This window comes from Enoplosus armatus, chromosome 22, assembly GCF_043641665.1.
Source record: "Enoplosus armatus isolate fEnoArm2 chromosome 22, fEnoArm2.hap1, whole genome shotgun sequence".
In the NCBI taxonomy this organism is placed as follows: Eukaryota; Metazoa; Chordata; class Actinopteri; order Centrarchiformes; family Enoplosidae; genus Enoplosus; species Enoplosus armatus.
This window is the reverse complement of record NC_092201.1, coordinates 2,382,205-2,406,221: the sequence shown is the minus strand read 5'-3', so window position 1 is coordinate 2,406,221 and position 24,017 is coordinate 2,382,205. Positions and strand designations below refer to the sequence as shown.

The following is a 24,017-nucleotide window of genomic DNA, read 5'->3' as shown; positions in this document are numbered from 1 at the left end:
TTCTTCTTCTTCTTCTTCTTCTTCTTCAGTAAGTTTGATGGTTGAACTTTATTCTTTCTTTTTTCATTATCAGCTTTTCTACAAAGCTTTGTGCAAACATTTAATAACTTGACTATGAACTCATCTCATGAAGTTACTTTTTTTCGTGGGAGTTGCTGCAATTTATATATAAGAATAGGAACATTAAACATTATAAGCATCACATAAAACCTATATCACATACACACATGTCATATTGGCCTATAATTGAGGAAGAGAAGTATTAAATCAACCCTTGTGTGGGCAGTTATTGTTACACCATGACAGAATGACCAACTACAACGGTAAAATACTAATTATACATGAATGCATCAGTAATAATAATCCAACATATAAACACTCACTGTAAAACGTTCATGTTTTGAAATTTAAGTACAAGTACGTGACCCTGATCATATCATTTTTTTGCGTTGTTTTGTGCACCCCTGCATCATCTGTAAAGTGGCCAAGATGTTTGACCTCACCGCGTACTTTGAGGGCATCTCTGATTACGAAGAACACACTTTTCCATCACCCCCCTCTTCGTGTGTCGCCACAGTGTGCACTTGTGTTGAGCACTTGTAGGTGGAACTGATGTAGAATTTGTTGCAGACAGCAGCGCCACAATCACCGGCTTAATAGGCCGTGAAATCAACACTCGCAGCAGGGCGAAGCCAGAATCGTGTCCCTCTCATTGCACCCTTAACATGGTCACATGACACATTAGGATAACAAATAGGCCGTAACGCCTGGCACTAACAAGGTACGTGGTAGGGGTCTGCAGCACTGGCAGATACTGGACTATAAAACATATTACATCACCGTCACCTGATTAACTTCTGGCTGTGATGCTGCTTCCTGCCGCCGAGCTGCACACCCACAACAGGCCGAGGCTTGTTGATCGATCAGACCACACATCCGTTTAAATTTGGTTGCTTGTTTGCGTGTTGCGCTGTTTGCTCTTCCTCAGATTTACCTTGTGATTCACCGGAACGTGCATCCTTGACAACAGACGGACATGTCCAATAAATGAACACAACACGCTGCAAATGAATAAATCAATCGCTGACTTGGATTGAGTCTGACATTGTTGGAGACAGTCAATACTCCGGTACACCAATGTTGCTAAACCAAACTTAACTTAATTTATGAGCTTTTTTTTAGAGGTCTGTTTGCCACCTTAGTTCTCTTAATTTTTATACATTTTATGAATCTTTGAGGGATTTTAGGGCCAGAAACACATTGTCTCTTCTCATAAATTCCAGTAGCTGTCTCTGCATCTATGGAAGTTAACACAGACCTGTGTGTTGTGTGCATTATTAACTTGAATGTAGGCAAAAGTAAACCAGACTGAAAACGATTTGTACTCTTCATTTTATTCTCTTTTTTAAGGGAGACATGATTTACAGCCGCCATTAAAGACACAACAGAATTCATGCGGTACATAAATACAAACATTTGTAAAAATGTTACATCACTTTGATTTGTCATCGCTTTTTTCCAAAGAGTCTTATATTAAAGGTTCCCTGTGGCCAGTAGCAGTGCAGTGTTTTAATGAGTGGCTCTCTGTTCGTATCATGCAGGTACAAAAGCATGCAGCCAACACCGAGGGGTCTGTGCTATTCTGCTGATCGACAGTAGGTGGCGGTAACATGCAAAGAAATGTGGTTATGTGGCAACAAAAACAAGGAAGAAGAAGATTGCAAGCTAGCAAACATGGATGTAAACAATGGAAGATTTCAAATATTCAAAAAAATCAGCAAATGTTCTATGAGGAAGGCAGGAAGGACGTGCATTAGACACATTTGTGAAGGATGCACACAATGCATGTCGGTGAGTACCACTTAATGTAAACATGACTTTGTTTACAGGAAAACTCCACAGGACACCTTTAAGTGCATTCAAACTGTAGAAGTACCACAGAACAAGAGCTGGGTGTCGTTACAAACTGCAGGTGTATAAAGGCTATACATGTAAATAAATGATCTTGTGAAAATGTTATCTCTGCTGGTTGTTTGACCCCCCCCCCCCCCCCCCTCTCTGTTTACCACCACATGACTGCCTGTTGCATTTGCAAACATCAGGTGTGGTCCCAGCCACCAGTCAGCGCTCTGCAGTCAATAATGTGGTCTGCCAGGGGGGTTCAACAGCTCCTCTCTATAAACAGTATGCTCTCTAATGTAAATAGTGCAGCCCTATACCCAGCCCTCATTATACACTCTGGCTGTGTGTTTAAGGCTCCTCCAGGGCTGCTGTAACAGAAGTGAAACACAAAACAGCAGACTGAGCCGGGCTGCACTGAGCTGCACTGCGCTGAACACATTCAACACGCCGCTCTGCAGATCGGTGTTGGAGAGGAAAGCCAGGGACTCTGCAGAGACACATTCAGGGCTTTTAAAGACCCTTTTAAACAGAAATCTGTCTGTGATAGTCCTGACGTGACTTCTGTTCCTCCTTTTCCTTCTCTTTCCTTTCCTTGCACTCCCTTCCACGTCTTTGTTGCATGAAAACTGCAGGTTATAGAAAGTTACATTTAAGGCTTTTTCGGCCTGCCTGTCCTTTCCCATTATGTCTGCATGAAATCTACAAGTTGTCGGGAGCCACGTAGAAGATTTTTGAAACTGCCTGCTCATGATCATGTCCAAGTGGCATGAACTCTGCACATTGAAGAAAGCCAAATTAAATTGTCCACTCCCACTGCTCCTACAAACATCTTCTGCCTATAGAGGTCAGTATGAACTTAAAGAAGAAGTTCAGGTCAGCAAGCCTGCTGACAGATGTACATGTTGTCATTTACAAAGAAAAGACTGACTGGAGCATCAGTTTATGCTACTGGAGAGCAGATGTATTTAAAAAGGCGACCTAATCACTATATAATGTTGTTGTCATGTAAACAACAGTGAAGTTAACGTGAGAGAAATGTCTCCAAACACACCGTGTGAAGTGTGTGGACACTCGACACACTCCTCAACAAAACAAGGCCTGTTTGTGATGATGCCGAGATAAGAATACAGATGATAGTGGAAGCCACAGAAAGAGATAAAAGTTCATCTACAGCCTGTAGTCGTACACACTGTGGAATCTGAAAGTACTTTATGTCATTTGAAGTTTTAATTACATCAGATAGAGTACAGGAAGGTCAGGTCTGAGCATGCCCGCCAGGCTGGTTACTATCAACTGTACATCTGCAATATGCAACTAACCTTCTGCTTCTGTCAGTTTTACTGGATAATTTGTTTGTTTGTTATTTTCAAATTAGAAGAAATTAAATATGTAGTTTACATAAAAAATAATGTCAGTTGAGCGACAGAGTTTTCAAATTGGAAAACTTGAGGTTTTGTTTTCAGTTGATAATCTTGCAGAAACAATACGATCTACTCAGGCTTGAGCATTACTCGCGGGCTAATTGATACTAGCATGCAACTTATCCCTCCTTTATCCAGCTTTTTATTTATTCGTTTTTTTTAATGGAAGACTGGAGAATATGTCCATAACTTTTAGGCCTTAGACATGACTTTTCATGACATACATTTCAATTGGTATCAAAGTTATGTGGTAGTCTTTCAAGAGTGAAATTAATATAAAATATATATCTAAAAAAAAGGCATTTGTTCTACATTTGTTGTATGGCATGTCACTATCCTTGGAGGAGAGCATGCCTTCCAGGCCATTTGATATCAGCTGTTCCTCTACAATATGCAACTTTTAGCCCATTTGTTTATTTAATCATTCATTTGATGGTTTATTTTGTGTGTAATTCAAGATTATATAATATATCCACCATGTCTCACATGCATTTGTATTGGATACATGACGCTATTATAAGTAGCACCAAACTGATAAACTGAAAGTCCCTTTTCATATCACACACCCTTGACTTTGAATAACTTATTTAAACACCACATTCAAATTGTATCTATGTGTATTTCCATATTAAATACGTATTAATCAGTCTCCCTTGTGTAAGACCTGTAGGCTCCCTAATATCTGATATATATATATGAGACTTTTAAATATGCATTCTTTTTTAGGACTTTCCACAACTTTTATTTCCCTTATTTATTTATTTTTTTAAACAAAAAACTTTATTATTGTTTGTTTAATGATAATTATCAGTGTAATATTGTGGTTGGCATCATGATGGGGACTCGGGGTCAGGACCTATATTTTATTTATTATTGACCACCGCAGCAAAGACAGTAACAGAGCAAAGGAAAAACAAAGACAAAAAAACAGTGCCCGGGGTAACTGTGGGTCATTTTCTGTGTGAGGAATGTCGCAGGCTGGACTGAGCTGCAGCAGCAGCAGCAGCAGCAGCATCCACCCGGTGAGGTCAGATCAGCCCGGCGGGCGGCGCATTGCTACCTGGCTGGGATCCTGCACGGCTTTCCACACGGAGTTTGAGAAGTGCTTTGGACTTCCTGGTACGGGACCATGGACATTTTCTGCTCCAGTTTGGCCGGGCGAATACCTGCAGCGATGTGATCGAGGAGGACCCGTCGAGTTGAGAGCAAGGTGAGCCTTCGTGAGTTTGTTTAGCTCCGGCGTTGTTAGCTAATGTTGGAGCAGATGGGAACTTGTCGAGCTCCTGAAACGCATCTGTCAGTGGAAACGGTAGCGTTACTGCGGGGCTGAATGACGGTAGCCCATTAACGGTAGCTTTTCAAAGTGAAATGAAACATGGCGTCTGGGGTTTGGGGACTTTGTTGGACGCCTGTGTGAAATTATTCACGTTGTTTTACGTTTACGAAAGAGGGTACATTGTGTTTTATTATTGTAAACTTTGTGCTTATTTGTATTCACCGAGGCCTACCTAGCCAAACCCACCACTGTTGAGCTAGCGGACTACAACAAGGACGCTTCCGGTATCGTCTTACAAAATAAAACTGTAACTGCATCCCCGAACATATGCGCTATTCATTGCTTACGTTACGTTTGCTACACTTTTTTTCTTATTATTATTGGTAGGCAGAGTAATAGTGTTTTTTTGGGGGGGGCACAAGTGTTAATTTTTTGAAGAGGTGTTAGTATTTTGAGTGAGTTACCACAAAGTAGAGGAAAGCAAATGTGTGAAGTTAGAATTGACCTGAAGAAATTGCCATAAAACACAATTTAAAAATGACAATACCCCCTTTTTTTTAAAATGTGGAATATTTCAATTGTAATGCTAACACTCAGGTGTGCATCAAAGCTCATAACTTTATTTAAATGTATGAATGTGAGTCTTCAGAACCTACCCAGGCTTTTATTTTGAATGTCAAGTCGCTTTAATTCCGGTCGTATTTTGGCTGATTATGTGAAACTTCACGCGGCCGAAACCCCCAAGGCTGCCTCCCGCAACGGAATCAATGCGGCCGGAGCACCAATCACGATCGCCCATTGGCTGTAGCCGCGAGCTCTGAGGCTCCTGATTGGCTGTGACGGCCTGTCACTCACTTTGATGAGCTCCGAGCTGCTGTTGCTGCATTTGTAGCGTTTAACTGAATCGAGGGAGCTCAGTTGTTTATATCGTAAAATAAGAAAACATGTGGATATAAACAGGGACGCGTGGGTGCGGGTTTTACAGTGCGTGTGTTTAATAAAGTTGAACACTGTATGTTATTATCTGCCTCACGAGAGAGAGGATAGAGTTACCTTCGCAGCAAGGTGCGTTAAGTTACACGGAACTAAGATAAAAACGGATGTATGGCGAATTAACCTTCAAAATAAATGCGTGAAACGTGTCAGTTCCATATGTATATGTTTACGTATGTAAGATATAGATTGTGTGTAACCATGTTATGATTTATCAGCGTACAAAGCCAAAAAAAAAAAAATTAAACATAGAGTAAAACCCCACTTTGTAAATACAAATAAAAGAGCATGCATTACACTTATATTTTACGAGGCTTGCATGTTCTGATAAGAGCGTTTTAAGGCGTGAAAACAGTGTGTACATAACATATTATAAAAACTATTACCACTATTCACCGATTGACTACTATGTTAAATACATCCAAGTCCGTATCAAGTCATAGTAGGGGTAAAAGTCTTACTAAAGAAAATGGCGGTTTTATTTTGAAAATTGTGGTAGGAAATAACACTTTTAAATGCTGCAGACTTGACAGTGGTGTGTCTTTCAATCCTTCCTATCCCGCTTCAGGATAATGCGGCTTAACGCAGTCAGGAGCTTTACAGTTTGACAACACAAGGCGTTTGTAGTAGTTTGTACCACTGAGACTGTAAGGTGGTTTTAAGACCAGGAACCCTGTAATATGTGGTCCACCTGCAGGACTAGGGTGTTGATAAACTGGAGGGTAATATGTGACATCCAGTACCAAGCAAAACAACCCCAAACAAAGTCCCCTGTCCTCATATCATTGTTGTCATCTTTAAAAGTTGACTTAAGTCTGAGTTTAGGCTGGTTTTTCCTCCGCAGAGCCACATCTCTGGTGTTCAGTGTCGGGCTGTGATGAAATGAGCGGCATGTCAGGATGTGTCAGGGTCAGACTATTCGCTTTATCAGCTCTTATTTGGAGCCATTGTGTCACTGCTGAGTTGCTTTTGGGATCAGCCCTTTCCCTGCTCTGATGCAAACTAGAGATAGAAAGCTGAGTAGAAGCAACATTCCTGGAAAAGGCAAGTCCTGCCACACTACTACTGCTACTACTACTGCTACTACTACTGCCATCACTAATACAGTAACAATATTAACAACCAATACAGACAATAGATTCAATAAAAAGTATGTAAAGCTTAATTCTGCATTGTAGAGTTCTGTATTCAGATGAACAAACAAACAAAACAAGAATCCTGAGACACATGGAAAATTTATGTTGGACGATCAGACACTGAACATGTAAGACTTATGCCTCCTCTAATCTTCGTGTTTCTTCTCCTAAATGGGTCAGTAAATTCTGCAACACCTATTATCTAGAATGCGCATTTACATTGTGTGTTCAAAAGTTTGTTGTTTTAGTAAAGATGTTGAAGAAGCAAACGTTGGAGAAAAAAAAGTCAGTTTGTACCCAATTCTTTGACAAGAATCTGGGGGTGAAATATAGATTTCTTTTTTTAGGCCTCGCAGACTACAAGTACAGTACTGCAAGTCAAGAAGTAAATACATAGAAAATTGACATTAAAATATGAAGTCATATGTACGTTGCAACTGTTATTTAAATGAAAGTGCTGTACAGTTTTGTGCAGGGAATGTACAAAAGTTGACAGGTTGAAGTATAAAGGATATTTGCAATGTGCTGCCAGTACACCATTGTTAACGCTTGACCTTTTTACACACGGCCTCCTGCTGATTGTGAGGCATTTTAGAGACTGAGTGAATGTGAGGCACATTTGCACCCTGCTGATAATAGTTAACCACAGCTACGAGTTTCCCCACAGAATAATGTCTTAGTTTTAGTCCATAATGTGACATTTAGACATCACAAGATGCTTTTATTCACGTTACCGAAGTATAAGTGTTTTTATTATAATGTATATAATGTTTTTATTCACATATTTTGCTTTAAATTCTTTATTTTGTCCTACCAACACTCTAAAAGCCAAAGATTTTCAATTTGGAATCAGAGTTTTGGCATTTTTGCTTCATAAATGACTCCAACGTTTTGCTTCGATCAACTAATCCACTAAATGTTTCAGCACTAGTTGTGTTACGTTTGGTCAAAAAGTGTCATTATAATTAGTTTGGGTTAAGCTTTCCATAGACAACCTGTTGGAAAAAATGGCCTATTTATTAATGTAGGTTTTTTATTTTAACCAGAGGAAACATTTCTAGATTTCTAGGCAGAAACTGTTTCCTTGTTCCTCTATTTAATTCACTCCTGAATCCTGCGCCTCTCCTACAGTAAATGTAGGATTGCATGTATTAATATATTCATCTAACCATTGAGGCACAAATTGGATAAAGAATATAAAATGTCTGACGGATCCAGAAGAGAAAAAAGAAAAAGGTTGGAGGCTGCTGTTGGATCCGTGGCTCGGTGACAGAGAGGAAATGGAAAAGCCCAGCTGTCGTCAGGGTCAACAACCACAAATTAGTTCATCTCCTTCTTCTGTTCCCGCTCTATCTCTGTTACAGCGTCTGCAGAGAAACAATTCAATGAGTCAGTGTGAGAGAGTGTGTGTGTGTGTGTGTCTTCTTGTTGAAAGGGCAGTTTATCTGCCAGGCTGCACAGCGTCAGGTGGCTTCCCAAACTCAAAAGCAGGTCTTGTCTGACTGAATGTCTGTAACATAGCAACGGAGACTTTACTGGGTTCCTCTCTCTCAGCTTTATACAGCGTGCCTTCGTCTGTTCTTTATACGATTTGTGTACCTCATCCTGAATGTGTTTCCTTTGTGTGGAGGTGTGATCGTACACACAGATACCTGCAGTCCCTGATCAGGAAGGCTGGATGTGGGGAAACAGCTTGCCAAAATCCACCAAACAGCACCTCTAAAGCTCACTAATGAACATGCCGTTTGTTTAATCTGTAAAAACAACAGGGTGTGGTTTTAGAGGTGCTAGTAGGTGGATTTATTTTACCTTTGGACAGGGCTGTTGCCCCCTGGCTGTAGCTTTATATGTACCGTACAGACATGAGAGTGGTATCGACCCTCTCAGCTAACTCGCGGTAAGAAAGCGAGTTAGCGTGTTTCCCTAAATGTCAAACTATTCCTTTTTAAAAAGGCAGCTAAAGTCTCACATGTTGCTTTGTGAAACCTGCAGGTCAGCTGATAAGGATTTCAGTACAGTGCAGTAGAATTCGACCGACTACACAAGGCAGGCAGCCCACCCACTTACCAGATGTAGTCTACCAACACACACAGGGTTTCTGCATTCCCTCACTGCTGTCCAGGCCTTGGCACCGAGCTGCTGCTGCTGCTGCTGCTGCTGCTGCTCGTCTTTATTGGCCGCTGATCCCCGCTGGCTCCGTCCACCGCTCTCTCTTTTAATGCCCGGCTTCAGAGCAGCAACACACAACACAACACCAGATGCTGAGCCGCCCTCTGGCCTGTCTGTGTGTGTGAGAGAGAGAGCTGCATTGGCTGCTGACCCTGCATCAGATGTAACTAACCTCATGTCCAACAAACACACCGCTTTTTGGCCAATACAGGTTTATGACGGCCGATACAGACCATTTTGGATGAATCTGCCACCAGCTGCCTGTTTGCTGTGGTGTCAGTGGGTAGTTAATGCTCTCCAGAGAGGTCTAACCAGTCTGAGGTTACATGGTTACTCTTTAACACATCGTAACAGCGGTTACACATGCCTCACAGCTGCTGGCCTGCTGAGTTTACAACACACAACAAAAGAGCTTGTGTTTCTCTGGTAGTATTGTGGTTTGACAGATATTTCTTGTTCATTCATACAATCTATCTTGGTGCCAAAATATTCTAAAATGATAAGTTTTACTACGCTGAAGGTTAGGATCATAGTGTACTTAAACAATACCGTGTGGAATTTGTGGAAAAGTTGGATTAGATGGATCTTGTTGGACCAGTTCAGATTAAAGGCCTAACTGACAGCTAGAAGGCATTTGGAGAGTCCAAACCTGCAGCTGTTGCAGCTCTGATGAACCCTAAACGCTACCTGCAGAGCACCAAACAGCAGAAAGACTACGTTATTAGCAGTTAGCTGGTGGACACAGTGGAGCGACTAGCAGCCACAGAGCAGGTGGCCTGAGGGCTAACGTTGCTCTGTGTTTGCTAACAGGTTCTCCGTATCAACGTTATAAGTTCATGTGGACGTTGTGTTTACAGATTGTTGCACAAACACATCGCAGGGATCAGCTGAGTGTGTGACCTTGCAATCATATGTGAAGGGTTTGTCATGAAGGCCTGGTAAGTGGTGTAATTATGACTGCGACTAATGATCATTTTCATTATCAGTTAATCTCGTCACATTAACTTTATTTATGTAGCCTGAAATCACAAGTTTAGAGCAATATTTAGACTATTGATTCCAATGAGGAAAAACTGTATCCGAGCTGCCTGTTTTTGTCTGACCAGCTGTCCAAAACCTGCAGATAAACAAGAACGGCCAGCAAATCCTCACATTTGTGCTTCTAATAAGTTCTTGTTCCTGAGCTGTCTTTGTCTGTCCACCACATTTCATAGACCAGTTCGTAATGTTTTTGCTGTCTGTGACCTCTCCACACACTGAACTGTTACTGGCTGATTACCATCACCTCGTCATTCAAACCTCCACCTGTGACCTCAGCTCGGTCTCTCTGAACTGACCCCAGATCCTCGGTGACAGCGTGGCCGACTGGCTGCGTGGATCACAGCTCTGTTGGGTTCAGTCTCCATAACTGGCTGGCGTCCCAGCTCGGGGCAGAGGTGGACATATGGTGGATCTAATCCCAGGTCACAGCCTAGAAGCTAATAGGGTTTCTCCATGGGTGCACTACAACCTACAAACATTCTGCTGTTCTCAGAACCACCTGGGGCTGTTTAAAATACTTTTAAAAATACAGTTCTGACTAAAAGTGACGCTGTTTTACATGATTATCTGCTAAAAGTACAACCACACTGGTCATTTCACATGAGAGATTTCTGTATTTGTGTTTTTTTTTGCGGAGCTGTCGGTCGAATCTCATGACAGTTGTTTGGTTGTTTGCTTATATTTCTGCTTCCCAACGACTCGCAAGGGAGCAACTGCTGAATTCTCCCTTTCAAATGTTTAACTTTATTACACCAAAGTTTTAAAGGGAGCATTTTACTGTGCTGCGAGTCCTTGGGAAGAGAGAGTCCTGATGAAGAAGACTAGTTAGAGAGTGTTGAAGGCTTATTAATCTATAACTAAGGATGATTTTCTTTTATATGTCTTTAACTTTGATTGTTGCTCATTGAAGTCACTATTCTACTTACTATTCCATTTATAGAGAAATATTTGGCTGACACTTTGCACTTCTGTGGCCCCAAATAGCCAGAAGTATATATATATATATACGTATATATCTGTTGAGGTTGGAGGTGGTAAAGATGTGCAGCTTTTTCTGTTTAGTGTGTACAGGATGGTCCTGAAGTGATTCTTCAATGAATGTATTAGTCGATCAGCAGGAAAAAAGGATTTGTTGTTGTTTTTTCTTTTTAATGTTTCATTGTGAATTGAATATCTTTCGGTTTTGGACGGTCGGTCCGCCTTGTGCTCTGGGAAATTAGTGATGAACACTTTTCCAAGTAAAAATAACAAATTGACGATGGAGTGAATCATTAGCAGCAGCCCCAGACGCTCGTCTCTGTTACAAGACTTGAATGACGCCTTTGCTTCTGCTTTTATATCAAATGTTTCCTGCATCCACAACGGGGCCGCAGCTGCACTTTAACTGCTAAATAGTTTTTGAGTCGTGAGTTCAGTGTCGATGATGGCGATAGAGATAACGACGCCTATGAGGCAGCGTCAGCTCTCTCTCCCTCAGTATGAATGGATCTCTGCTCAGATTGCTGCTCTGCTGCTTATTTGTCATTCCCTCTACTGCTGAAGCATTCTGCTGACCTTTGCTGGTTTTGCTCGCAGCCCGAGGATATTGAATGGCAACATGGGGGGGGGGGGGGACTTAATTTCTACATCACCTGCATCATTTCCTCCCTCTGCCTTCCTGCCCAGACCTCCTCTTCCTCGTCCAGCAGAGTGATCAAATTACCCATTATTACCCCATACTATCATCAGATTACTGTTATTTAGTTCAATGACAGGGGCAGTTTGGATGGATGGATGCTCGTGTACACACACACACACACACACACACACATACATACACACACACACACACACACACACACACAACCAACAATGCTGTCCATTCACCCACACTATGCCCTGCCATTTCTATTCCAGTGAAGATGTTAATGGGCAGATAACACATACTTAATACACTGTGTGCGTGTGTGTGTGTGTGTGTGTGTGTGTGTGTGTGTGTGTGTGTGTGTTTCCATTTCAATGACATCTAAAATGGGGCTGAATTTCTTAATCAATGAAAGACTTTTTTGATTGTTTTGTCTATAAAATAGTGAAAAACGTCCATCACAGTTGACTTCAGAGGTCTTGTTTTGTCTGACCAACAGCCTGAAAACCAAAAATATTTGGTTTACAGTGATATAAAACACAAATTGGAGTTGACAAATTGTTTGGCATTTTGTGCTTGGTAGATTCTTGGCAGCCTGGAAACGATTCCTTCTGGGCGTGCAGAAGTGATTGAATGTTTTTCTTTGGTTTCCTCCTCAGGACATGAGTGCCTCTAGGAAAGACCCAGTGGAGAATAACCTCACCTGTCCAAAGCCCCGCCCTACCTGGGCCTCGCCCTGCCCCCCACCCCTGGACTCCCACCATGAGTAAGTTCCTATATTTATTAAAACTGGCTGTTCATGTTCACTCTCTTCCACTTTGGCTGCTTTGTTGCTCTGATGCATATCGCAGGAAATGGGAATATTGTATGTTACTGACATACTGCAGCATTTGTGAAGTTTCTGAAGTTTTAAACCATGAATTTTGAGTTTTTGTCAGTTAGTGGAACCATGAAGATTGATGTTTGTGCAAAGAGGAGGAATTCTGGGTGCAGCTGAGAGCCACCATGGCCTTTATCGCTTCTTGTGGTTGGAGATTTCCCACCAGTGGTTGTACATAAACGTAGAAAATAGATTTTGGTCTAATATGTAATCTGGTGGCAACAGGATGCTCTTCTATATTGTAGCACAGAAATGATGCATATTGTACCCCCCCCCCGATGGCAGAACCATATGGCACAGCAGAGTGCTGCAATCCTACAACCTCATCACTCATCAATCACACCGCAAAGCATGATGGGAGGGCAAATGTAGCGGGATGTGCACTCCATCAGCTCCATCTACAGCATATATATATGTGTGTGTGTGTGTGTGTGTGTGTGTGTGTGTGTGTGTGTGTGTGCGCTGCTATCTGCTGTATGTCAGTGTGTTCTGTAATGGCACGGCCTCACATGTCGGCTTAATGTGAGTCATGCAGCGAGGCCAGACTGCAGTATATTCTGTTAATGTCTCGTACGCTCATACATGTGTGTAATGTCACACACACACACACACACACACACACACACACACTGCACCAGAGGAGCTGATCATTGTCACCACGACGGGGTGTGTCCTGTGTTCTGTTGTACATGAGACTGGGTGATATGGATGAAATGTGTACATGATCGTCACATGGCAAATATATGCAAAACCACATGTAAAATGATAATAAAATGTAGTTTAATGTAAAGATATGCATTCTGCTGTCATGCATTACAAAACATTAATTCAAAATTTGAAACAGAAATAGCATTATATTGAATTAGCTGAACTATAGAACTATATGGACAAAAAGCCAGTTTTTAGACATTGAATACACATAACATTGCTGGCTTCATCTGTCCGTTAAAGTGGTGGCTTTTCATTCAGACTCTGGTGACTCCGCTTGGACCATCGCAGAAAGACCCACACGGTGCTCGAGACGTGAAGAGGGAAAAGTGACTTGAGAAGTAATGAGATGAAGGAAGAAGAGTGTTTTATATATATATATCATTATTGGTACTTTAGGAAACACTTTCACTATCATTTCTAATCTGAATATGACGACACACTCCCTGGTCATTTATTGCCCACATGTGTGAAATGGAAAGAGAGTTTGCCCCCCCCCCCCCAGGTTTCTTTGCTCTCTGATATCAGGCCTCTGCATTTTGCAGCCCTACCCTCTCAGACCTCCTCCTTGTTTCCTTTGCTGTTTAGCTCACTTCACAGATAAGGATTGAATGGGAGTCGGCGTTTCCTCCTGCCAGCGGTGTGGAGCTGTGAGGCCGTAGATCTGTATACCAGGGGGCAGGGACTGGGTTACCGGGGCAACCCAGCGCATGTGAGGCGTTTACTTGAAGGGGATTGGATTAAGCAAATGCTGCTGAAGGGGGAGTGCTGAGAGGTTTAACCCGATTACTTCGCCTTTTCCTTCACACACTTGGCCAACCATACACATACACACAAACAGGTGTGTGCGTGTGTTTGTTTGTGAGTCAGGGGAGGTTAGGTGGTTGATCTGATTGATCGTGAGTGATGAAAATGGAGGAACGTTTGATTGATGAGCTGAGTCATGTAACAGCGTGAAAGCCCACCGGCAGCAGCTTGGTGGTTTATGCGCTAGCTGCTGCTCTCTCTTTCAAAGTGTGTGTGTGTGTGTGTGTGTGTGTCATACCCAAAGGCCCTGGTGCTTGTGATAAGTAAAATCAATACAATGTCGTATAAAAAAAAGGCTGAAAATATAATAAAAATGAGGACTTTGTGTCGTTCTTTGCTAAACTTGCAGCTACAAACTGCTAAAAGTCAAATAAAATCAACGTAAAATAAATCTTAACAAGTAAAACAAAATGAAAAAGAAAAAACAATCAACACAAGTCGTTAAAAAGTGTTCAGATCTAATTTTTATAATATGATCATGTGTCTGCCAGCCTAATCTCCCCGTAAACAACTTAAATTCAGCAAAATGGCCTCAAAACACACAGAGAGAGAAAACTTGCTGTGGTTATTGTTGTTGTTGTTGTCTTAATGTGACCTGAATGTGCTTTTTAAGCAGCCGGCGCTCTGGGAGCAAGGCTTTTATGTGTTTTATTATTTATCTCAACCTTTGATAGGCTCGCTCGCTCGCCTGGAGACGGTTGACAATGTTGATATCCTGAGCTAATTAACTTAATTACCCCTCCCCCCCCTACAACACACACACACAGCGGGCCCGGGGCAGGGTGGGGTTCGTTTCCTCTAACAAGTCTCTTAACGAGGATGGATGACTTTCTCCGGATGGTCTGAATTTTAGTGGAAAAAGAGAAAAGAGGGACAAAGGAAAGAATTTGTTTACTTTACTCTGTTTTCTCATTTAACAGAGCTTCACTGCAGGTTCTGTGCTGCTGTGGGGTTCTCAAAGTGGGGTATCGGGTCCCTCAGCGGCCCCGCAGGGCGTCCAGGTCCACAGCAAAGGGAGAAATAGTATTAGTAGTAGTGAGTTTTAGGCTGAACGCCGATTTTAGCGTGAATTCAAATGCTATTAAATTTACACAAGCGACCTTCTGGGCCAGTGGTTCTGGGTTGCTCTCACAGGCTCTGGGTGGGTCATAGACATGCTGGGTGAACCTTTACTTTGAAATGTTGTGAATTTACAAAGCAAGGCTTTTATTTTGAAGTACTTTCCCCACTCAGTATGTTTCATGCAGTGATGTACTGTAGCTTGAACCCATAATCATTTGGTAATCATGGTGTTTTACTTTCATTACTTATTTACCGTCATACATTCACAAATAAATCAATAAATCCTTGCGTACAGGGGACAAAACTTTATTAGATGTCCGTGATCTTCTGCTCTGTCCAATAAAAACATGTCCACGTGCCTTCAGGCTGGACGCGATGTGACAAATGATATTAACTGTGAATAGACGCTGTTTGTCATTACATCTGCTAATAATACCCCGCAGTTCTGTCTGTCTGTAGCAAAAGGACTCCCGGCACTGTTGTAGGAAATAGATTCAGAGCAGAGTGTGAACAGTGGACGGAGCGGAGATTGATGGCGAATGAGGAAGAGACACAAGCTATGTAACGTTTTTATTGGTGTTGTATAAACAGCGCCGTTAGTTAAAGGAGGATAATGGCTCCACAAAGACTCAGAGTTTCTGTCAGCAGCAGATCAGCGCGTCATGCATGGAGATAAAAGGAGGGAATGAACGACGGATAAAGGGGAAGTATTTATCTTCGGTCTCTTCCTGTGGAGGCCTGGCGTGATTTTTCCTGAATAACACCACAGACATCCACCTTTTAAAATGTTTTTCTTGCTTAAATTGAAACGTTTTGGTACGTAGCTTCTTCACAAAGCTGCTCTTGTCACTATGGTGATTGCTGTTGTTGAATGCTTCCCTTGACTTCCATAGTTTTCTTTACCAGACCTGATCATACAATGGCCAGTCATCCATTTCTTCTCCTTTCATTGTTACCTGAATAAAAAGCAGAAGAGCAGCCCAACAACGTGGTAAATTGAAATGTTTGGACATCAAAGATATACGACTAATGAAGTTCTAAGTGTATTTTCTCTTCTGTTTCTAAAATAAGACAACAGCCACCCTCAAATTACCTTTTTCACAGGGTCCATGTTGTTATTATTTCCCCCCCCAAAAAAGCGTTCAAATGTGATGCAGGTCAGACTTTACGACTTCTGAATTCACAGGTAGGAGGTTTTGAGGAGCACCTGAGGGCAACATGACAGTGCAGGCATGGACTCCAATCTGTTCACCTGTCCTTCACCTACTCCAACACACAGACACACACACACACACACACACACACCTCCTTCATCTCTGCCTGTCAGAGGAAGACCGATTGGGTGGCCTGCTGGGTGTCTGGGTGTGGTGCTGGATAATTATCTCCTCTTCAAAGCCTCATCTGGCCTCCATCTGCTGGACTCTTGCATGGTTAGCTTAGCCACAAAGCGCACAGCGAAGGTCATTACGCGTGCTCTCCTGCCGGCTGAGCATGCAGGTTCTTTTTCCAGCTACAACCAGGTTGACAATCCTACAGTCGCACACATTCACACCTGGAAGCTGCTCAACACAAGCGCAGACTTTTTATAGGTCGCCACAGAGAGGTTCTGTTGGAAAAGGTTTGTCTGAGCACCCAAGACACCTCGGCTGTAGTTCTTGAGGGAAGGGAGAGTGTTATTAACTCAAACCACACTTTCCAAGCCACTGATCCTCGTGAACACGGCCTGAAAGCTTACCGATGATGTTAATCACAGAGGGTAGATGACAGCTAATGGCGCTAATGTCTCCCTGCAGTGCGTGTCGTTCTCCGCCCAAGACATCGCCGTTCCGAATAGCTCTTAGCGGGTGTTCAGACTGAAAATAGCACTGCCTTTAAGCACCGCTTTGGTGGACTTTGCTTCCGGTACCACCCAGTTGGTGAGGGGGTTGATGTGCGATTCAGATGCAAATAAAACCCTCAATATATTCTGAGCTTCAACTAGAGAGGACTTGGCACACAGCTACTGTACGTTATGCCACGGACAAGATCAAGCAGGAGGCTATGAGCTGGATATTAGCCATCTCAATAGAAACCACAGTATCCATTAAGATTGACATGGCAACACAAAACAAAGGAATACAGAGTGTCATTGTGGCATCACTGTACTGTCATATTATTCCTCGTTTATTTAACAGGGACAATACAGAGAGAAGACTTATCTGTGTGTTTAAATATAAGGCTACAGCCGGTTAGCTTAGCTTAGCACAAAGACTGGAAACAGTGAGAAATGGATTAAACACATGAGTTATAACTTGTTAATCAGTTAACTTTAGAGGTCCTGGTTGGTAGATTTTGTTACCGTCCCTCTGTTTCCTGTCTTTGTGCTATGCTAAGCTAAGCCAGCTATATATTTAATAGTGAACATGACTTGAGTCAAGTTTTCTTAGCGGTTTTTGTTGCATTTAAGCACCTTTCATCAGCTCCATTTCAGTTTGGAAGTCGTAAATGCATACAAGTACCTGAAAATAAAAACTGGTACAGTAATGAAACTGTGATTCGGTTTTCTGCAGTTGTTGTTATGGGTCGCCTCTTAACGTTTGCTCACGCCTGCTTGTCTTGTTTGCTCAGTTGATAATTCCACTTTTCTGACAGCACTTGAAGGCAGCATTTGTTGTTTTGTTTTTTTTTCCTGTTAAACCCTTAAGCCCTGAAGTGATGATGATGACACATCTCCTGGTGTGCCTTCTTACTTCACACAGGCTCCACATAGTTAGAGCCTCTCTGCCCACAGAATGACTGGAGGCTGATTACTAGAAAGATTGCTATGTTTGTGTGGAAAGCACCTGAGGAAAGAGGACCGTTTCGGTTTGTTGTTGTTGTCGCTGCACAGGTCGGGCAGGTTTACTAGCCTGCCGCGCTTCCCCCACCTCGAGGACTCGTCACCCCGAGCGCGCTGTGAATTTGAACTTGAATAGAAATTAAGGATTAAGATGAGCCCAGATGTTATGACGGATGACATGCTGTTTTCATTAATGCCGCTGTGTCAGATCCACATCTAAAGTCTCCCGCAGAAAGGAAGTGAGGGAGAGGAGGCTGCCTCCGGACATTAACACGGGAGACTTTATAAACACTGTGTTTTCACTGCAGCAGCAAAATGGTCATCAAGTCTGGGATGTTTACTCCCAGAACGCTACTTAGTGTGGTTTTTACTCCGGCCTCCGCCTCTCTTTTACCCACAATTCAATTTGTTTCACTGGCCGCTTTATCGGCATGACACACAGGGATTTCATAAACCTCGAAAGCAGAAGCTGGAAAACATTCACTATAGAGCAGAAACAACCAAAGAGGCATCGATTGGTTCTCTTCACACTATTGCTTCCTATTTTCTTTTAAAACCACACGAGACAGCCTTTTTTTTAATGAACTTTAAAGGACTGCACGAGTGATTCTACATGTTTTTAGCTCATTTACTACAAAACACGACTGCTGCTCAACATTTTGTCAACCACGCTGTCGCATAGTTCAATGTTCACATTTCCCTGTTTTTCCCTTTTGCATCCATGAGTGTATTTTCTCATAAAAAGATAACTTGGCCTTGTGCAGCTTTGATCAACACATTTTGTGCACTCACAATCACACACTGCCACATTTTTTTGCGAACTGGGAATAGAGCTGAACTCATATTTCACTTGAAAGCAATTTGTGCCTCTTTCTATGCCGTTAGAAGTGATGTTGTCTCCTCCATCTCTTTCACTTTCATCTTCGTCTGTTTTCAGTCGACGCTGTCCTCCTTTCTCTCTGTTATTCCGCCACTTTCAGTTCAGTCCAGTGTGCTTTCCATGACGATTGAAGGTTAGTAACTGTGTGTGTGATGTGTGATGTGTGGTGGAATGCAGTTCTTCCACCCTCCCTTCCTCTCAGAAATCTTCTGTGCTTTCCTTGCAGTGGTGAATGATGCTCGGATGTCATGTTTGTGGTGACAGGGAGGCTGTGTGTGTGTGTGTGTGTGTGTGTTGAGTTATAGAGATGGGGGGGGGGGGGGGTTGCAGGAAGGAAGCCTTGCTGGAATATGATTACATCTCCCAGTAAACAGGGCAGCAATAGGAAATGGATCCACAGACCCTGTCCTCAGGGCATCAGCCTCTTCATACTGAAGTCAGCAGTAAGATATTTAATGAGTAATATAATGTTACTGACACACACACACACACACACACACACATCCTGGTAGATCACATACCTGAACACATCCTCACCTGCACATAACATGCTTATTTGTCAGGTTTTCCACAGATAAACTAGATCTGCTCCAGTCGCTGTCGTCCTCTTCTGGTTGGATGTCTGAGATGCAGTTTGATTGATTGTGTGTTTACTGATCGGTCCTTCGTGGATTTAGGATTTAAGAGAGAAATGTGGATGCACATGTTGCCTTCACATTTGAATAATAATAGGTAACAAGATCCTTCTTGGAATCTTATTTGTTAAAGGCGCCGTAACTTCCTTGAAGACGGTGAATCTTTAACGGTGACCTCATCGTGCACTAGTAGGTGTGAAGCCTGTTTTCAGTACAGGAACTTACCAACATGTAACCTGGGGCTTCTCATAACCGGAACCTTTTTGGGTTTTGGTACAAGGTTCGTCATTATTTTCATTATCCGTTAATCCGTTTTGTCGGTCCAACAGTCCAAAACCCCAAGATACTCAATTTATTACCATCAAGGACGAAGAAAACCAGCTAATATTCACACTTAAGACGCTGGAACCAGTAAACTTTTTGCAGTTGTGCTTAAAAAATGGTTAATATATTATAATAATTAATTAGTTCAACTCCACTGTTTCCACTGTATTTTACAAACCAAGTTGTTTTGGGCACACTGTCGTTTTCAGACGCTGTTTGGAAGGCGAACAGTTGAGGGACACATGAGAAACATGCTTATGTGAACACGAGATACAAGTTTATACTTCACGGCATCGCTGAGGCCGGCCGGTGGTCTTTGGTCTGCTCCACTTCACGCATTGTGATCCTTTTATTTTTCTATGATCTTGTTTCAGCTTTTAACATGTTTGGCCGTTTGTTGTATCTCCTGCTCTGACAGACACCACAAAATCTTTCGGTCCTCCTTTTTGTGTGCAGCCCCTGAATCCAGATGCCTCTTAAGGGCCTCTTCCGCCCCCGTGTACTAATGAGCGCCTGGGCATCTTGTTGATTGGTGGCACTGCCAGAAACCCCTGAAAGTACCCGGATCTTGGATCTAGTGTAGCTACTTGAGCCCACATGTAGTTCCAGTAACAAGTCCTAGCCCAAAGTGTAAACCTGCGACAATGACTGCTTTGTAGTTTCATAAACTTCCTGCAGTAGAAAAGGGCAAATAAACTAAAAGACACACCCCGCCCCCCCTCCTGTCAAACCCAACAGCTTTTCTCTCTTTCACTGATAAACCTTTGCTTTCTACTGTTAATGTTTCACCCCAAGATCCTGCTTCGACAGGAGTTACAGCTTATTAAGAAGGTAAAGAGATCGCTTCATGGTTTTTTAATAGAAAAGATAGAATTTCAATAAACGTAGAATAATCCTTTCAGACAGACTAGTGCCTCTATGCAAAGTTTGTAGTTGCGGGGCTTCAATAATGGATTTATTGTTGGCTGGATGGGTTTCTCTCAGTGAGCGGAGCGTGGAAGAACAGTTCTGATACCCGTTTCATAGCTGGTGCTGCTGCTGGCTGCAGCTGAAAGAGGGTGACAGGGTTTGTACTGCCACCTGGTTATTTCACTGCTGCAGGGCAAGTTTCAATACTGCTGCACTTTTATCAAGTTTTCCAGCTTTATTATACAGCTGAAAGTGGACCTTGGGGTTTATAGAGGGTTGGTGTGGCATATATTGGCTCTTTATTCCTGATGTTCTGCACAAAATACCAGCAGAGCACATACAAGTTTGTTTCCTTTGAGGAGTATGGCTGTGACTTGAACCCTCGCTGGGCTGAGATCTGTGGTTCCCTGCAGCTTTGGTCAAATTTATTTTGAATCCCTGTAGCTGTGTCTTAAATATTCAGCCTCATTTAAACTGGCGTCACCTCAGAAATACTGTTAAACCAACTGAGTACTGAGTTTTTTCCACAGGATGATGACTGCAGAAGATTTATAAAGAACAGAAGCTGCTCTGTGCCGACTCCAAACATGAAAAGAGGAAAGAACTTAAATGCTGTATAATATTATCTACAACAATATTTTAAGCAAGATAATTGCACCAATATTTGATACCAACCCACACAAATCCCTCTTTCTCTTTTGCTTTCTCCCTCAACACACACACACACAGAAATTATGGCATTGCTTTTCATGGCCTCCCTGTATTTAGTTGCCATGGTGAGCCGAGCAGAGCTGCTGTTTGCGGCGGCGGCCCTCCCGCTCAGAAAGTTTAGTCCATCAATACTTAATGTCTGGACTCAGAGACAGGCGGGATCTTGTACAATGAAGAAAGCTTCGCTGTGCTTGAGTGTGCGGCTTCTTTGCCTTTTAATGTGATTTTCTTTTTGCAGAGATCGTGTGAAATCACCCAGATTTCATGTTTACAAGCTTCACTGAGCTCCATCTCAGTGCTACCCAGTTCAATTTGATATCAATCTATTTGCTCTTGTTACTGAAAATAGTAAGATTATGCAAAATCATACAAATCACTGGATGCATATCACAGTTTCAGGTTCACAGGTGAGGCTGCAATTAGGGCTGCAAATAATGATTGTTTTCCTTATAAATTAATCTGTTGATTATCAGCCCAAAATCTCACACTGAAACCAACAATGTTTTGGCATTTTAGCTTGAAAAATGAATTAAATGATTAATCGATTATTAAAATATTGCTGTAATCTGTGTTAGCGCTATCACTGTTACCAGCTACCTTTTCTCACTGGAGGCTTATGGCTCATGTTAGCTAAAGCTGTAAGCTGTCCATCATTGTGACATGCTAATAAAGTTTTTTTTGAAAGTATTCTTACTTTTAATTCTTAGCACTGAGAATGTCTAGATAAGCTACCATGACGTCATACCAATGTGTTTTCTCCAGGCTTTGAGTGTTTTGTCAGTTGTGCTACACTGACTGGGCTAAGTGCATTAGCATGGTTAAGCTAACAGACGATAATGAAACACTACCAAAGCTGTAGTTCTGTTTTTTCTGTTAAATAAATCATAGAATTTATTTTGATTTATTTTGAAAAGTGTCAGTGGCTCCAGTGCCGTCGTGCTAACGGTAACTTCTTGGTCTTACCTGAGTAAGCTAGTTATCGTTTAAATTCCAGTTTTTGAGCAAGTTCCTCTGTTTCTAAATGCGAAAAAAGTCCATAGATAAGGTTTTGCGTGTTTGTAAACCTGTGTACTTCCTGTATGTTGCACAAGTGTCACGACCTACAAAGACTGTAATGAGACCTTTCAGGTGTGTCATTAGGCAATGACAAATGTCCAAAACAAACACGTGTACCATGACGCTCACATTGTAAAGCCAACATGGCTGTCCCATAAAACACACAAACTTGCCAAAACATGATGCATGATGTCATCATCCCCCAAGAAACCACATTTGCAGCCTCCCAACGCCACCATGAGCACCTTACAGTAAACCAGTGACCAGGGAGAAACCACACACACACTCACACACTCACACACACACACACACACACAGGTCAGTGACAAACATCTCGCCGCCCGTCAGCTCGTGATAAACGACACACACCCTATCGACCAATGTCAAGCAGGATACACCTGATCGACTGTGTGATGTATGAATGCACGTGTGTGTGTGTGTGTGTGTGTGTGTGTGTGTGTGTGTGTGTGTGTGTGTGTGTGTGCGTGAGAGAGAGATTGAGACAGTGAGGGCGAGCATGAAGCATTGTGGGTAATATTCGTTGACTCCCACGCCGGTGCCGCAGTCACCCGGTGCCGTGTCGTCGTAGATCTTCGACTGTCTGCCTCTGCTTGGCCCCCCCAGTGCTCCGCTGTTTCACCAGCTGTTTATTTTACTGTCGCCTAGTAAACAATACTGCACACACACACACACACACACACACACACACACACACACACACACACACACACACACACACATCTGTTTACTGAGGTCCCTCTACAGAAGCCATCGAATCTCACACCTTTGTGGTGAACGTCATGGCGGTTTACTGGGAGGCCGGGTCATGCAGGCCTGGGAGAGGTTAGCAGTGAGGGAGGCCTGGTCCTTAATGTGGACTCGCAGTCAGAGTCGGACTGATTTACTGGTCTTCTGATATATTAGCTTGTGGTTAAGGCTATGTTTATCTTGCAGTTCAAAACTTAGAAGGAAACTGAAACCACATTTGATATATACTGACTTAGAACAACAGGTGCTCCTCATACAGGATATAGAATATGGTCAGTACGGCTACACTTCAGCTATGGGTTTGTGTGGCCAGTAAGGATGTTTCTCCTTAAGTATAATACATAATAAGCAACTACGGATTGTTTTCATTATCGATTAGTCTGTCGATTAATTGTTTGGTCTTTGAAGTCTCAGAAAATAGTTTCCCAGAGCCCTCATTGACATATTTAAACGTGTTGTTTTGTCCGAGGAACAGTTCAAAACCAACAGATATTCACTTTACTGCCATAAAGGACTACAAACCAGCAAATATTCACATTTCAGAAGGTGGAACCAATACATTTTTGTTACTTAATTATTAATTATTTTCAAAATAGTTGCTGATTTATTTTACTAATCATTTTAGCGTTTCAAAAAAATGCATTTCTGTGTCCTAGTTGAAGAGCAGTGTGTGAGATGAGGATGTTTTTAGGGGTGTTTGACAGATGTCGACAGATTTGAGGCGTACCGTCATGAAGGCAGAATGCAGTTTGGATTGATGCCAGTATTCAGCTAATGTGTTCTTAACTGGTGGGTCAAGAAATTGTATTTTTGGGGGGCATTTTATGACTTAGAGTCATGAGATATAGGAGATAATGGGGATGACATGCAGCAAAGGTCCTCAGGCAGACTCGAACT

The 24,017-nt window shown here is 42.3% G+C and overlaps 1 protein-coding gene across 1 annotated transcript in view; it reads left to right on the top strand.

The window, feature by feature from the left end:
• The first annotated feature begins 4,447 nt into the window (after window positions 1-4,447).
• The window catches only part of usp6nl (USP6 N-terminal like), a 64,347-nt gene continuing 44,777 nt past the window's right edge, over window positions 4,448-24,017 (top strand). Inside the window, exons 1-2 of the mRNA XM_070929109.1 lie at window positions 4,448-4,533; window positions 12,222-12,328. Of these exons, the coding sequence (XP_070785210.1) occupies window positions 12,325-12,328 (4 nt within the window). The 5' untranslated portion in view covers window positions 4,448-4,533; window positions 12,222-12,324. The remainder of the gene's footprint in view (window positions 4,534-12,221; window positions 12,329-24,017) is intronic.